Source organism: Trachypithecus francoisi, unplaced genomic scaffold, assembly GCF_009764315.1.
Source record: "Trachypithecus francoisi isolate TF-2019V2 unplaced genomic scaffold, Tfra_2.0 Lachesis_group5, whole genome shotgun sequence".
NCBI lineage: Eukaryota > Metazoa > Chordata > Mammalia > Primates > Cercopithecidae > Trachypithecus > Trachypithecus francoisi.
The window spans coordinates 23679601-23696562 of record NW_022681470.1 but is presented as its reverse complement, the minus strand read 5'-3'; the positions used below and the strand labels follow the sequence as shown (position 1 = coordinate 23696562).

Sequence of the window (16962 nt, the reverse complement as noted above, 5' to 3'; positions counted from 1 at the left end):
GAAAGAGTTTATGAAAGGATATTGGGTGGCTCAAAGAATTGCCGGGGAAGTGAAGAGCCAAGTGTAGAAGAGAGGCTAGACCCCAGAGAGCCTGCAAGACCACAGCCAAAAATCACACCTTGGAGCATCCTGGTGGCTTGACCTCTGCCACAGCTGATCGTGTACACTGGATGCTGCTGCTGCTGCTGCTGCCTCAGTGACAAAATCAATTCTCCACTGTTCTTGTTCCTTATATCCACCACTTGCTCCAGAATCAAAAAGCTCTGAGAGAGAGGTCAACCTGGCTATGCCAGGGGCCCGGGCCTGCACTCCAGCTGGGATGGTCAGGAAGGTGGCTCTAGACTTTCTGGCTTCTGCAGTTGGAATTCCTCAGAATAAGAAGGGAATTGAGATGTCAGGCAGCCATAAAAGACAGCTGTCCAGGGTCTACTCTTACCATTTCTCATATGTTCACATACATATCCTCCCTGTCTGCATACACATTCACTCTCAGGTGCGGAGTCTGTCTGCTCCAGGAACTCCCCTCCAGCTTGGCACCACTCTGTTTTCAGATGCTACCTGAGACCTTTCTGCTTTGTCTCTTTTCTCTACCCAGAATGCCCTCGCCTGCCCCCTTTCCACCAAGGATCCTTGAATGGCTCAAATCTTGTGCTTTCTGCAAATGCCAACTCAGATATTACCTCTCCTTTATCGCGGTGCCCCCACCCTACCCACGACTTCCTCCTTCCTCTGTGTTCCCAAGGCACTTTCTCTATGTCACCATTATTGCACTTGCCCCGTTTTACTACGGATAAGTATCATGTCTTTAATGGTCTGACCTTCCTCCCTTTCCTGGACCCAAGATGAGGCTCCTAAGGGCAGGAAGTCTATCTCATTCCACTTTGTAACCTTAGTTCTTAGCACCTAGTAGAGGCTTCATATATATATTTCTTAAGAAAATCATACATTTCTCAGTTCTCTGTCAACACATAACATTTTGAGACACAAGACAAATCCGTCTGACAAATAGGAATAATTCATGTGAATGCGTGCTGGAATCTATAAAGTGTTGGATGGATTTAAGCCGTTATAATCATTTGTCTCATTCTGGTTTTACATATTTTCTGTTAAAGGGCCGGATGCCCTTATTCTACCTCATATTTTAACAGGACAAAGTAATGACGCGAGATTCCCGCCTACCTTTTTCAATTCTGCGGAGCCTCCTGCCTGGTTTCTTGCACTGTCAAAAAGGAAACCAGACGGAGGGGCGGCGGTACCGCAGAAACGAACATTCTAGCCTAGAGGACTTGCTAGTTAAGTCCCGCAAGAAGTTACGCCAAGTCCCCGCCGTCCCTCACCCTCGCCGCTATCGCTCTCTCCCTGTTCAGGTTGGCTGTGGCAGCCCGCAGCCACAGGCTCCCCCTGCTCGAGTCCCCAGCCCGCGTTCTCGCCGGGGTTCCCGAGCGCGGGCGTCCCTGGGAGAAGCCGCGATGGTCGCTCCCCGCTCGGCGCGGCCCGCGGGGCGGCCTCCCCCGCGCCTCTCGCTGCCTGCAGCCCAGCGGCCCCTTCTCCCTGCGTGGCCTCAATCACTCCACGCTGACCTCTGGGCCGCCGGGGGCCAGCACGTGACAGAGAAACTTTGGCAGTCGGGGCAGCGGGCGGCGGGGCGGAGGCGCGGGAGGCGGTGCGGCGGCCGAGCTCCCCCGCGCGGCGGGCTCTGCGGCGGGGAGACGCTAGCCCTGCGCCGCGCTGCCTGGGTGTGCGGATGCGCCGCCGAGCGCCGCGCGGACCCCGGAAGCCTGCGGCAGCGCGCGCTCCGCCGGCGGCGCGATCCAGCCCCCGGCCCCGCCTGCGCGGCCGGCCCGGCGGGCGCTGCGCCCGCGGACGCTTGGTGTCCGCCGCTCCGCCGCCGCCCGCTGCCGAGGGGTGACAGCAATCCTTCTGTTCCAGCCGTTTCCCACTTTCCTCACTCCGTAATTCGGATGGGAAGTTGGGGAAGATGGACAGGGTCTTGCTGAGGTGGATTTCTCTCTTCTGGCTAACAGGTAAGAGTCCTTTTCTGCAGAAACGAATAACTTTGTATATTCCTGTAGTGGTTCTGTTCTCACCGCGTCCCCACCCCCCATTTTCCTCCTTACCATGTTTAAAGCTGCTTAGCGGTCTGGTGGAAAGTGGGGGAGGGGGCAGCGTGTGTGTGTGTGTGTGTGTGTGTGTGTGTGTGTGAGAGAGAGAGAGAGAGAGAGAGAGAATGATGGGGGCGGCGGGGGAGAAGCCCAATGACAAGTGAGACGCATCTAGATGCAGGTGTTTGACTCATTGGCGCTGAGGTTGTTCTTTCGTATGTGCATTTCCCCTCCATAAAACGGTTCTCCTTCGGTCTTATCCTGAGTTTGTAATGCTGTGAGTCCTGGGAAAAGCCTGGCTGGAATCAAGGAAGCTCAGAGGGAGCTGATTAATTAAATGAACTGGTTTTCTGGAGGTGGGGGCTGGAGGACTGCCTCCTTAATTTTTTCCCTAGAGAAGGAGGGGGACCCAGGGCATTCTCTCTGTGGCTCTCTGGAGGGTGCAAGGAACTGGAGGTTGGGAAGGAGATGGGGATGGAACCTTCACTGGTTGTAGAGGTTGGGGCCTGTCTCTCTCTCACTTGGTATCATTGGGGAGTGGTCCCAAATGATAATTAGAAAGCAGAAGAGCCTTTCTAATAGGTGCACTTCCCACTCCCTAAAAGATAATTTGCAGAGAGATTTAGAGACATTGGGCTTCTCCCCAGCACCAGAATCACTGGTCTAGCTGGGTCCTCTGTGTCCTCCCCTTCTTTCTGATGAACTTTCTCCCCATTCTCTTGGGGTCAGGAGATGCTCTTATTCTTAACCCATTTCCCCACATGAGGATTCCAGTTCCCTTAGGGATACGGAACCTTGGGGGTGGCCATCCGTGAGAGATTCACAAAGCAGCCCTGCTGAAGGGAGTGGGATGGAGGTGAGGAAGGTCTGGATAGCTTGGACTGGGTCAGAGGCAACCATTCAAATCAAGGTGGAGGCAAAGTGATGGAAGAAACAGAACAAGGGGTCAGAAAGGTGAGGACAGGATGGGTATGGAAGGCAGAAGAGAAAAGGGAAAATAGCACCACATGAGAAGTTTTGTGCCCTCTAGGATCACCATCAAAATCAAGGCACTAGGCAAAGGGGAACAAGCTTAAGATAGCTAAAACAAGTCATGGAAAGAGGGTAAAATACATTTAGCAAGAAAAGGCAAATACCCCATTTCCCTTAGCTTCAGAATAAGATTCTTCGTTGCCTAAATATTTTTCCCATTTCAAATGAAATGCCCCTAACATTGCCCTTGCCCCACTGCTGGGTTTAGGCTGGGGGAGGCACCCTTAGCAGAGTTAGCCTCTTCTTTTGGCTGCTTTGAGTTCATCCCTCCCACGTTATTCAAATATGAATCATCTCTAATTTCAGGGTTTGGCTGATCCATGCCTCCCTGCTCCCCTAGCCTCCCGGTGCCTTCCACTCCCACCCTCACTGATTCTTCACATCCTTAATCTGCCTCTACTCTCAGTTGTCAATATTCTCAGGGCACTTAGTCCTTGAGCCTGTATCACAACAGCCCTGAAGTCAGCCAGGCATCTGGGGAGGGGTCCCTGAGTCAGAGATGCTCTTACAGACACACTGGGGTCTGCCTAAAAGAAGTACTCTGGGGGTTTGCAGGGAGTGACAGAAGGGAAACATAGAGCTCTCTTTAGATGGCTCACAGCTTTTTATGAAATGGAATCATGTCACTGGAGGGGACTACAGGAACTGTAGTTCAGCCCTCTCAGTTTATACAGATGGAGTCCTATAGAGGCAGTATGCACATAGCACGTTCATGATTGATTAGGGACTAGATCCCAGTTCTCCCGAACCCCAGACCAGTCCCATTTGCCCTTTCCTAAGCTGCCTCTCTGGGCTTTTTGCTGGAGGGCTTTTTGTTTTATTTTTGTTTTGAGGGAAGTGATGCTTTGTCTGTGCCTTCTGCCACCTGCACCTGGAGAGGCTGTTCTGCTTGGAATCAGGCAACAGGTTAGTTATCAGGACCAGCTCAGCTGTCAGATGGCTGGGGATTCTTTGCTCTGAAAATGAGACTGACTCCGGGGATCCCATTGATCATCCTCTGCTCCCTGCTCTTGCTTTCCCCTCATCCCATCACTGCTGTCAGAGGTGTGGACAGACAAGCTACCTCTCAGCCTCAGCAAAGTAAAGGAGCAAACAATGGCGGCTGGGGAGGGGAGGGAGGAGACAGAAGCAGACAAGGAGGAGATGAATTCAGACTCATTCTTCGCAGAGAACCATGAGAAGAAAGGTGAGAAATTTTAGTCCAGCCCAATCAATGAATTCTCTTTTGAGGGGGTGGTAGAAAGGAAGGGAGACAGGGAAGGACAGATTAAAAATGAGACAGAGAGCCAGGAAAAAAAACCACATTCATTCTTCCTCTCCCTCCCTTTCTCTCCCCATCATCTCTCTCCCACTCCCTCTCTATTTCTCCTCCGCTCCCCTCTCCTCCTGTTTCTCTTTTTTAATGCAGGCTGAGCAATTTCTAATCAACACTTCAGTTTTTTCCTCGAGGCTCTAGCAGCTCCTTCCTTGTCTTTCATTACTAAAATTCTGTGTTTCTTCCTGTTATATATTTAGCCTCATGATTCCTTATTGTCATTGTGATGTTACTTCCTGTAATATATTGGTTTTGTTATTGCTGCTGTTGTTGTTGTTATTTTGAACAAAACAAAATGCTTACCAGCTGCTATTTTAGCAACAGGTGCCATCTAGCAATAAGACTTGAAGGAGGGTTCACTGTCTTTGTTCCTGAATATGGGTGGCGTTTCATCCTTTCCTGGCAGCAGAGGCTGTGAGAAACGCTGGAGCTGTGTCGACACTCTGGGAACACACTCCTGGAGCAAGCGGTGTGTTTTCCTGGAGGCTTCTTTGGCTATCTCTATAATGAAGATTGCTTGGTGGATTAGCATTTCTTTTTCTTTTCTTTTTTTTTTTTTCCTTCTTTCTTTCTTTCTTTTTTTTTTTTTTGAGACTCAAGAGTCTCACTCTGTCACCCAGGCCATAGTGCTTTGGCACCATCTCGGCTCACTGCAACCTCCACCTCCTGGGTTTAAGCAATTCTCGAGCCTCAGCCTCCCAAGTTGCTGGGATTACAGGCACGTGCCACCACATCTGGCTAATTTTTGTGTTTTTAGTAGAGACAGAGTTTCACCATGTTGGCCACGTGGGCCTCAAACTCCCCACCCCAGGTAATATGCCTGTCTTGCCCTTCCAAAGTGCTGGGATTACAGATGTGAGCCACATGCCTGGCCCTGGCTTAGCATTTCTTTTGGTTTCACTTGTTTGTCTATTATATAAGCACATATTAAATTTGTGTGATTTCTAAGGATTATAATAAGTACTGAAAATGAGGCACTAAAAGACTTAGTCCTTGCCCTCAAAGAGTTGTCAGTCTAGTCAGTGATTCGACTAGGTTTTCATCCGGGTGCAGTTGTTCATGCCTATAATCGCAGCACTTTGGGAAGCTGAGGCAGGCGGATGGATCTCTTTGAGCCCAGGAGTTTGAGACCAGCCTGGACAACATGGTGAAACCTCATTTCTACAAAAAATACAAAAAAAATTAGCCGATTACAGGCTTGCACCTGTAGTCCCAGCTACCCAGGGGGCTGAGTGGGAGGATTGCTTGAGCCTGTGAAGTAGAGGCCACAGTGAGCTGAGATTGTGCCACTCTACTCCAGCCTGGGTAACAGAGTGAGACCTTATCTCAAAACAAAAACCAAAAACCAAGTTTTCCAGTCATTTTGTTATGGTCGTTAAAGGTCCTTTGGTGAGAGCCATACCCCTGCTGTGAGAGCATGGAGGAAGCACACTCAACCCAAACCAGGAGTGGTGCAGCAGCTCTGAAACAAATTCCCAGAAAACGTGATAGCTGAGTTAAGATATTTGTTCATGAATAGTCAGTGAGTGAGTTACTCCTATGTCCCAGAAATTATGCTGGGGTTAATAAGATGAATAAGTCATAGCCCTTGCCTTTGAGGTACTCAGTCTGGTGATGGAGACACCAGTTATGGAGTAGCATTGTGCGAAAGCTGGTGACTGAAGGATAGGCTTGGGTGTAGAGAGTTAAAATGTTGTTATTAGCCCTGGAGAAAGAAGAATCACTTTTAGAGACTGCTGACACCTCAACTTCCATTATCTCTTTTCCTGTCCTGTATACCTTCCAATTTCTCTTCCTCCTCTGTTCTACTTTTCTCCATGGAACTTACCTCGTTCATCTTCTTTCATCACTTTAGCACAGCTCTGCCAACTCGGCATCATCCCCCAGCCTGGATGCTTCTCTCTGGACTAGGAGAGGGAAGTTGTTTCAATATCCTCATCACTCTTTACATTTTAGACATAGGAATATTCTGGGTGGCTAGTTTATATAAACTTGAGTATCAGTGTGAGTAGTCCTGCACTACTCGCACCACAGTGCAAGTACCTAGTGCTTAGTTCAGTGTTAGTAGTGTTAGTATCAGGACACGGACAGTGGAAAGAGCCCTGACCCGGGAGCTGAGGATTAGGTTCTAGTCCCATCTCCTCCATAAATCACTGTATAACCGTGGGTTTGGATCTTGGTCTTAAATATTGAGCAAGTTGATTTTTAAAGTTAACTTCAGCTCTAAGATTCTAGGGTTCTGAAATTTTCCCCATTAAAATTTGATGAGTTATAAATGAGAGCTAAAGAGTAACAGGTACATAGTTCCTTTTATAATTTACCCAGGAAGAGCCATTAAGGGAGTCCCAGTTTTCTTTTTTTTCTTTTCAGACTTTCCCAGACCATTAATGATTGGAATGAAAAACACCAGGTAGAAAGGAAGAGCTCTTGCTCGAATTTTCAGAACAAATGGAGCTCTTGCTGTACAGGACAGGTTCTACTCTGAACAATTAAATGTGGTCATATTGGGAACTGGTAAAGTGAGGCAAGTACTTTGGACCAGATGGGATGAATCTTACTCCAGCCAACCTGGTCCTAGAATGTCCCTTCTAGTTCAAAATTTTTGTTCTAGGACTCACCTGTTCACCCCTTCCAACTATTTTAACTCTTATGCCTTCTTTTTCCCAATGTTGTTTTCACTTATTTACATGCTATGATGCTTTTCTATGTGTTAAATGGCTTTTATAGACATTATCCCATTTGATCTTGCTAAGTAAGTAAGGCTGTTGTTGCCTACCTATACTTATGAAGACCAAGGCTCAGAGGAAATAAATGACTTGTCCAAGTCCATGATACCTTACTGGTTAAAATGATAAGAAATAATGTAACTGCCTTAATATGACTTGGTTATTTGAAGAGCCTGAATTCAGGGAATACATTCTTTTCTGGTTAAGGTAGATCAAACTATAACTCCTGATTTAGGAGAACATACATGGTGTCTATTATGGGGCATTGGATATTGAGGTACAGAGTTCATAGAACTCAGGGAAATAGTGCAAGAAAAGTGAGAAACAATGGCAGTTAGTTTTTCGTAATGAAATCCTGAGATCTAGTGGGAAAGGAGCGAATGAAGAGGACTCCAGCAAGGCACATGAGAGCAGAGGATGTGCCCCAGTGACAGAGTAGAAACTGATGGCACATCAGAGCCCATCTGGGACTAGGGGCTGCTGCTGTGCTCTCAGGAGCCACACAGGATGTAGCTATAGCATATGCATGCTTAAAGTCTCAGTCTTCAAGATAGTTTTTGGCTCTCTGAAAGTGAAATAAGGTGTTTTGGATGACTAGAATTCTTTACAGGCCAAGGAACAAGGAAGAACTCAGAAGAATATGCTGCTTCCTCTGTTCTCCCTCAGCATGTGGAACCCTACAGAAGGTGGTGCTGAATTAGGAGTAGGGCCCTTGCATTCAGCTGAGGCCCTGTATCCTCACTCCTTCCATGCCCTTGGCTCACCAGGAGGCAGTGTGTAGCAGGGGTGGCAAGGCTCAAACTGACCTGGATTTGAATGCCAGCTAGGGTTTTATTTTTTATTTTTTTATTTTTATTTTTTGGCTTTAAAATGGAAAGCTAACCTACCTTATAGGATTGTTGTGATAATTAAAATGAAATTATATAAAACTTCTAGCACAATATTTGGCACTCAGTAGGCCCTCAATGCTTATTATGAACCCAAACTAGATGTATTTGTCAGTATTTTGATGCAGAAACAAGCAGCGCCCAAATCTCAATAGCTCACAATATATACTTAGTTCTTGCTCGTATTATATGAGACCTGCAGTCAGCTGTGGGTAGCTATGGATTGGCTAGATTTGGTGGACTTGGCTCAATTCCAATTCTCTTCTTACTCCAAGACCCAGGATGAAGGAGCAACCACTATCTGAGCATTTTGTTCTCACAGTGGAGAGCAAATGCTCAAGGGGGTCAGGGCAAGGGCAGAGCCAAACCATACAAATGCCTTTAAAGCTTCTGCTTGGCCATATCTATGGCACATCTGCTCACAACCCATTGACCCAACATGTCATGTGGCCAAGCTTATAGTCTACGGGGTGGTAAGTATACTCTGCCCACAGGGACCAACGCAAGGATGGGGAGGAAACAAATCACTGGGAATAAATACAACTGGGTTAAATTATTCAACACATGTATGGAGTACTTACCATGTATCAGTCTTTAGAAGTCTGCAGAGGGAGCTTGTTATTAGTCGGGGGGATAGATGGCTAAATAAGAAATTCTCAGGGAAAGTGATGTGATTCTTTGGGGTACTGTGACTGCTGTAAGAACAAGAAGAAGCTTGTAGAGGCAGTGATAGCTGAGCAAGTCCTGAAGGATAAGTAGGAGTTGGCTAGAGAAGAGTGGCATGGGGGAGGGGGAATCTGCAGAGGGAACAACGTGTGCAAAGGCCAAGAATCAAGGGACGGCATGATGTTTTCTGAAAACTCAAATGCTTTAGTATGGTTAGAATATTTAGTACTATAGGAAGAATGGAAGGTAGTGGCCCCATCTCAGAGGAGTTTTTGTGCTCCTGAAGGCTAGAGGGAATCTTTTAAGAATCAGAGCAAGAGAGTGGCACAATCAGATGTGCATTTTAGAAATATCATGTGGACCTCAGTGTGGAGAGTAGATTAGATGTGGACAAGGCTTGTAGCAGAAATCAACTAGGGGACACTTGCAGAAAGCATGGCAAGACACGATGAGATCCTCAACTCACATGGTACAGTGAGGATGAGAGAAGTGGACAGAGTGACCAGAGGTGGAGGACATAGGACTGGCTTGGATGGATGTGGTGGTTGAAGGGGAGAGAGTGTCAAAGTGCCTCCAAGTTTCTGGCTGGGGACTACTGGAGATGCCATTCATCAACATGAACTAACACAAGAGGAGAAATTTGTTTTGTTTTGAGACAGAGTCCCACTCTATTGCCCAGGCTGGAGTGCAGTGGCACCATCTCAGCTCACTGCAGCCTCTGCCTCCCAGGTCAAGCAGTCCTTGTACCTCATCCTCCCAAGAAGCTGGGACTATAGGCACACATCACCATGCCCGGCTAATTTTTGTATTTTTCGTAGAGACAGGGTTTCACCATGTTGGCCAGGCTGGTATTGAACTCCTGGCCTGAAATAATCTGCCTACCTCGGCCTCCCTAAGTGCTGGGATTTTAGGCACGAGCCACCGCATCCTGCCAGGAGAAATATGTTAAGGAAGGAAGATGAACGTTCTCCTCCCTCCCTTCCCCCTCTCTTTCTACCTTCCTACCTTCCTTCCTTCCCATTTAAAGTATAGCCTAAGCTGTTATAACTAAGAGATCCTAAAATATTGTAACCCACACAAAAGAGTGTATTTCTCCCTCCTGTAAGAGTCCAAATCTGTGGGGATAAGTCTACCATTTCCAACATGCAGCTTCCAAGACTGCTCATAGCCATTCCTCAGCAGGAAGGGGCAAGAAAAGCAGAGTTCCAGGGCAAGCCACTTGTTTTGAGAGAGGTGGCCCAGACGTTACACACATCACTTCTCCTAACATACCTTTGTCCTGAACCTAGTCACATGGCCACACTTAGCTAAAAGAGAGGCTAGGAAATATATACTACTTGGCTGGCCAAATTAAACCTGGGAATTTCTATTACTGAAAGGAAGAAGGAGATGGTTGGTGTCTCCATCTACAGATGGATGAGTTTGAGGTGCTTGCATAACATCCTGATGGACAGTGAAGTTGTATATTTGATTCTGGAGCTTAGGAAAGAGATCTACACAGGAGATATGGATAACAAGTTGGTAAAGGCTGATAAGAGCTTTGTTAGAGGAGTTTTTTCCTGTCTAAATGGCTGTTCCATCCCAGAAGTCTGACCCACTTGGAAACCAAGACAGTTTTCAAAGTACCTCCACATTGCAGGGTAAAGACTGACCTCTTTTAGCACTGCTTTGTCCCATTGGAACAGCATGTAAGCCAGCTAGACATCACCCATGAATTCATTTCAGATCTGTGGAAGATGAGGCAAATGAGACAGAAAGAAAATGTTTCTAGCTTTTACCTACACAGTGGTGGCAGAGAACAAGAAAGGATGGCACACTTGGAGAAAATATGCTTGATGAATAGCATGATTTGTGTAAACAGATGCCAGAGTTATTGGCAGCAAATAATAACTATGCTATGAGCAAAAATCCACCTGGGCAGTGGCAGCACTGGTATTTACCATGGCCCTTTGGAAAAGAGTGATCCATTGCTGCTTTTGAGACTCTTTGGGGGAAAACATATGACAACACTATCATGTTTTTAAAAATTTCAAGACGGTACATCTGGTTACCCTAATCCTAAAGTGGATTGGGCAATCAGGTATACCATGGTAACAAACGAGAAACTGATTCTGGCCAAATTAAGCAGGAAAGGACTTTATTGGAAAGAAGTTGATTAACTCACAGAATCAATGGGAAAGCTGGAGAATGAGACTCAGAAAATAGGCAGATTCCAAGGCAGTGTCTACTATTCTTGGTAAAGCCTTTTTATTTTAGTTTTTTAGGATTTTTTTAACACAAGTTTATCAAGGCGATGAATAGTTCCTATTTCGAGAAGAAAAAAAGATTCAAGCTGCATTTTCTTTGTCTTTATACTTTTAGCCTTGTCTTTAAATATTTCCCAAAATGTTTTATTCTCATCCTGACAGTGCTACTAAAGGCTGAACAAGCTTTCTTTCCTTGTCTGAATTATGACCAAACCCAGAGGAGGTGTTTACTCATCCCCCTATTCATCTCCTACACTTAAAAAAACCTGCCCATTAGTTGTTCCTAAAAAGTATTTTAGGAAATTGGGACAACGTGTTAAAACTGTAAAACAAAAGAGAAATTTCTTAAAGAATACCTAACTTGACCAGCTTGACCAACATGGTGAAACCCTGCCTCTACTAAAAAAACCAAAAAAACAAAAACATTATCTGGGTATGGTGGCACGTGCCTGTAATCCCAGCCACTCAGGAGGCTGAGGCAGGAGAATTGCTTGAACCCAGGAGACGGAGGTTGCAATGAGCCACAATGGTGCCACTGCGCTCCAGCCCGGGTGACAGAGAGAGACCCTGTCAAAAAAAAAAAAAAAAAAGAATACCTAACTTGAAGGCAGGCAAAGAAAGATTTGTACAGGTTGGGCATTGCTAATCTGAAAATTTGAAATCCAAAATGCTCCAAAATCTGAAACTTTATGAGTGCCTATGTAATGCCAAAAGTGGAAAATTCTATACCTGATACATTTGCTTTCTGGTTGTTCAATGTACACAAACTTTGTTTCATATACAAAATTATTAAAAATATTGTATAAAATTACCCTCAGGTTATGTGTATAAACTATATATGAAACATAATTGAATTTTGTGTTTAGATTTGGGTCCCATCCCCGAGATATCGCTTCATGTATATGCAAATATTGCAAAATCCAAAAAAACCTGAAATCTGAAACACTACTGGTCCCAAGCATTTCAGATAAGGGATACTCAAACTATATTGTCATACTGAACGAAGAAAGAATCTGAAGGCCAAGATACACTGAGGAATAGGCAATTCTGAGGTCAAATCCTGCTTTTGGTACTCAAAAGAGTTAAGGGGTGGTGAGCATTATACAGTATTTCTAAAGATGCCTGTCTCTAGTGATGATATTTTTCCATGACCTTTAGCAGCAATCTTTGTTTCTCTAAAATGGGGCTGTGCTTATAGGGCTGCATCCCAAAGATGCTGGCAGGAATAGCTTACAACTAGTGGGGGAAAGGAACTTACTTTGAAAAAACTGAAAGTGCTAAAAATAAGAATAGCATTGCCTTAGAGTCTGTGTTTGTTATTCTTGCAAGAACACAGTTCATCATATATAGAATCTTTTTCTTTACGTGAGAATTGGAGCAGGACCTTTTTTTGCACATGCAGCGAGACATTGTCTGCACTTGAAGCTGATCTTCCCTAGCCTGGTGACGAGGTACCTACACCTGGAGATTAGCTGAGATGGGGGCTGCTGCTCTGAGCTGTCACTCTTCACTCTACCTTTAGGCAACTTTTCTAATTATTGGCCAGAATCCATTCTCTGAGCTGGGGACCACCTGCTAAGAAAGGCCCCTCAGACTCACAGGTTTGGTTTTCATTTATTCATTGATGCATTCCACATTTTTTAGCTTCACCTATATTCTTTGCCTTTGCTGTATGCTAGGGATACAAAGTCAACCAAATCCTGGCCCCTGCCCTCAGAGACCTTATAGTTGGAAATGAACTTTACATTGAATTTCTCAAGATGAGGGACTGGTCTTTTAAATCTGTTTTACCAGAACTTAGAGTAGTGTTTCAAAATATGTTTTTGGTTGAATTAAAATTAGATAGTCAAGGGTGGTTTTCCTGGAGGTCAGGGCACCAAAACAGTTAAAAGAATAGTCTGGTGGTCTAAAAATGATGACTCCCTCCTCTGCAAAGCAGAAAACCACCCATGGTCTTCAATTCTAGTCCTTCTTTCAGTGAGGAATTCTTAATTTTTTTTTTTTTTTTTTTAGATTTAGAAGGTCTAATTTTTATAGATGTACTCTCTACAGTATAATTCTTTGCCTTGCTTCACTTCTTTTCCTCTCTTTTGCTGTCTCCCCTAAGGTGCCTCTCTCTAGTTTTCCACAATACCTGCTTTAGTTTATAGGATGAAGCACAGGTTCTTTCTGCACCTCTGTAAATTTCTTTATAGGAGTTTGAAACTCAAGTCCCATATGGTGTTACCAGTGCCTGGACTTGGAGGCCCAGCCTTCCCGTTGTGCCAGCGTGTGCTTGTTTATGTGTGGGCAAGACCCTTTTTCAGTGCTTCTCTGTGTCTGCCTCCCAGGAACTCCTTCAGTTACATGGCCTGATATTTGCCCAGGAGGATGGGATAACATACTTATGGTCAAAGGATGGAAAATATTTCAGTATGACTGGAGCATACTGGGGGCCATGTCAAGGAGAAAACCTTATATGCCATGTCAGGGTATTTCAATTTTGTCCTGGAGGGAATGGGGAATCGATGGAGGCCTTAAAGCAGGAACTGACATGATTGATGTGTGTTTTAAAAACAGTATTCTAGAAAAATATGGAGAGTGGATTGGGTTGAAAGTAGGAAGACCATTTAGTTGGCTATTGTCAAACCCAGGTGGTGGTGAGGACCTATGTAAAAGGATGGTGAAGATCTTTGGAGCCAGTCAGTCTAGGTTCAAACCCGAACTGCTGTCACCTGCTAACCTTGAGATGTTAGGCAAGATACATACATACAAGCATTCTCTGAGCATCACTCTCTTCATCTATAAAACAGTTGTAATAACAATGCCTACTTTATAGGATTTTGAGAGAATTCATTAGGATACTACATGAAAAGTGCTTAGCACAATCCCTGACACACAGTAAACATTTTACATCTATTATCTAGCAGCAGAAATAGAAACTTGATTTAAGGGAGTGACAGTGGGAAGAGAAAAGGATCAAATTTGAGAGATATTTAGACTTAGCGACCAACTGAATGTGGTCAGGGACAGAGAGGAAATTATCAAAACTAAGATTTCTATCTAGGGCAATAGGTTAAGTGGTATTTTGGCAAAAGAGCGAGGGATAGAGAAAGGATGAGTTTATAAAAAAGAGCTAGGGTGGGAAAAGAGGAGATGATGAATGAGGTTTAGACATGTTTAATTTAAAGTGTTTGTTAAATATGCAGATGAGGCTTAAGGGAGTTGGGGGTGTAAGACATAACTGGTAGTTGGAACCTTGGGAGCAAATGAGATTTCTTAGATCAAATGCACAGCTTATCACTACAAAGAGGCTGAAAATGTTTAATTTATCTGTAATTCAAACTTATAGTTACATATTCTTATTAGCCTGTATAGACTGCAGCATAAGAAGTACTTGTTCTTGGTACCTGGTTTTTGGCATCTGACAAGTAGGAAAATTGAAAAACAAAAACAAAAACTCTAAGAGATAGAACCCCAGCTCAGGATACTCCCCTACTCCAGGGCAGACCTCTTGGGAATGGGAGCCAGAGAGAGGGTATCTCCAGGTCAAATTTCAGTGTCCACAGGGGACTGGCAATCCTAGTCCCCACCCAAATTAGCTACCAGCTCTGAGAGGCCTGATCTGTGGGGGTCCCATGAGAGGTATTTTTTGAAGTTAGATGGATAGCAGCATCACAGTTTCAGATTTGGATCAGCCATGCATGAAGAGTATAGGAAACAATACCCGACCCTCAGGAGAAGGGGCTGGTATTAGGGTCCCAGGCAGGCAGGCCAGAGTTCAGGGCAAGGGTTCAGACCCAGTGGAGCAACTGGATTGCAAATCAGGATACCAAGGTGGGAAAACAGTCTCCAAATAAGGTAAACACAAGTTGAGAGAAAGAGATGCTGCCCAGTGGTTATAGGAAACCTAGGCACTCACCAGGGATCCAGGGTTAGGGCCAGAAGAGCATTTCTAGACCCTACCCTCCAGTGGAAATGGGGGTCCTGATAAACTTGGTCAGGGCAGTTTGGGGACTGGATGGCATTCATCTTACAGTTTGAAACCTGTGGTGCGGAAGGAGGAATTGGCATTTTTACTTTTATCTCCAGCACTTCACTCTGTGGTTCTCAAAGATCCAATAAACTGACATTTACTTGGAATTCTAGTCCTGTCTTCTCCAGATCTACCTTTAGCTTAGAGTCCCATTGTGCCTGTGCGTATACACATGTGTATATATGTGTGCACACACACACAGGGTTACTCTCTACTTCTGAGTTCCAGGAGGTGCATAAGTGATGTGCAGTGAGGAGCATACCCAGGCAACAGTTCACTGTTGAACCCTTGATGACATATTCCAGCATTCTTGTGCAGGTTTTGCCCTATATACACTCGACATCTCACACCTTGATCTCTGTGCTTGCGTAGCTCTAGGTTTGTAACTTCACGGAAGTCAGCAGACTGCTCTTGATAGCCTCAGCAACATTAGCAGCTACATTTATTGGATGCTCACTATATACCAGGTATTATTCTAAATACTTAGGACACAATCTCACTTAACCCTCAAACAACTCCATAAGGTAGTTACTATTATTCTGGTTTTGCCAGCAAGGAAACTGAAACTCATCAGAGTTGAGTAATTTGCTTGAGGTCATGTAGAGCCTGAATTCTTACTTAGGACTGGCTAGAAAATCCATGCCTTTAAGTATCATGCTATAAAAAGGCAGATGTTTCTGAGAATGTATTTTTTATTTTTGTTTGTTTGGAGCATGAGTTTATGTTTATGTAATAGAAGCTGAGAATTGACCAACCTCTATTAATAATTGATTAAGAGAGGCCAGTGGCTTGCTCAAATGGCTAATCTCGTTAACAGAGAACAGAGCTTGGAAAGTTATTCTTAGTAATTATCTAATGAACAAAACCCCAAACTTTCTCTCTAAAAAAATAAATAAATCTCACCACACTTTTGTACAGCACCCACATGGGTGACGAAATGGTCTGTACACCAAACCCCTGCAACACACAATTTACCCATGTAATGGACCTGCACATGTACTCCTTGAACCTAAAACAAAAGTCAGAAAGGAGAAAAAAGGAAAGGCTAGGAAATGTGATTTCCCAAGCAGTGCCAGAGTAGCAGTGGAGCAGAAAAGAAGTGTGGTCAAGCACACAGCTTTGTATGGGAATGGTGCCTGTGAGTGGTTATCCAGCCTCAACCACTGCTAATTGAAGTCATTTCACCTCACTTCTTCCCATTTTTATTACCTGAAAAATTGGGGTGTAACTAAGGATTTGAAGAATAATTACAAGGTTAAAAAATGCACTAGAATTTAAGGAGAAACTCTAAAGAAATTGATTTTCCTAATCTAGCTATGTAAGTGAGGGAGAAAGGAATTAGCCACATCAACATTTAGTGGTGGTGAAAGGAAGCATGGGAACTAGGGTCTTCAGTGGGCTTCCAGATGGAATCGTTTGCCTTTTGATGGGGCTGATCTACATAATCTGGATGTAATCAAGCCTGGTGGTGATGGATGGTTATCAAGATTCAGGATGGGAGGTGAGGGGAAAGGTTGGCAAGGTGAGGGAGAATTAGCATTTGAGACCTACTCTTTACCGGTCACAGTGCTCTTCTACTGAATCTACTCTCCAAAGGTGCCCAATGAAAGAACGTTTGTTAACAACTCAGAGAGTAAGTATTATGATGCTCGTTCTATAGGTGAGGAAAATGAGTCTCCGATTGCTTAAGAAACAATCACTAGTATATGATCAGATGAGATTCAAAGCCATTCCTATTTGATGCAACACTATTTTACTACACTTCTGACTCATTTAACTAATTTCCTCTGCAAAGTCCTAGAAATTCCCGTATTAATAGCCATTCACTTGCTCATACATTTCTTCATTTATTCTGTAGGTAGCTATTGAGCACAGGGTAGGTCCAAATGCTTTGAGATTTGATAAATCTCAAATACTCTGTTGTATTCACTTCCAAATGTTACAGAATGCAGAAACCCTTTTTCCCAACAGGA

General features: G+C 44.6%; 1 protein-coding gene across 4 annotated transcripts in view; it reads left to right on the top strand.

Moving 5' to 3' along the window:
• Positions 1 to 1683: 1683 nt before the first annotated feature.
• The window catches only part of ILDR2 (immunoglobulin like domain containing receptor 2), a 62590-nt gene continuing 47311 nt past the window's right edge, over positions 1684 to 16962 (top strand). For all 4 annotated transcript variants that reach the window (XM_033196908.1, XM_033196910.1, XM_033196909.1 and 1 more), the window contains exon 1: positions 1684 to 2024. In XM_033196908.1, coding sequence (XP_033052799.1) covers positions 1979 to 2024 — 46 coding nt within the window. In that variant the 5' untranslated portion in view covers positions 1684 to 1978. The remainder of the gene's footprint in view (positions 2025 to 16962) is intronic.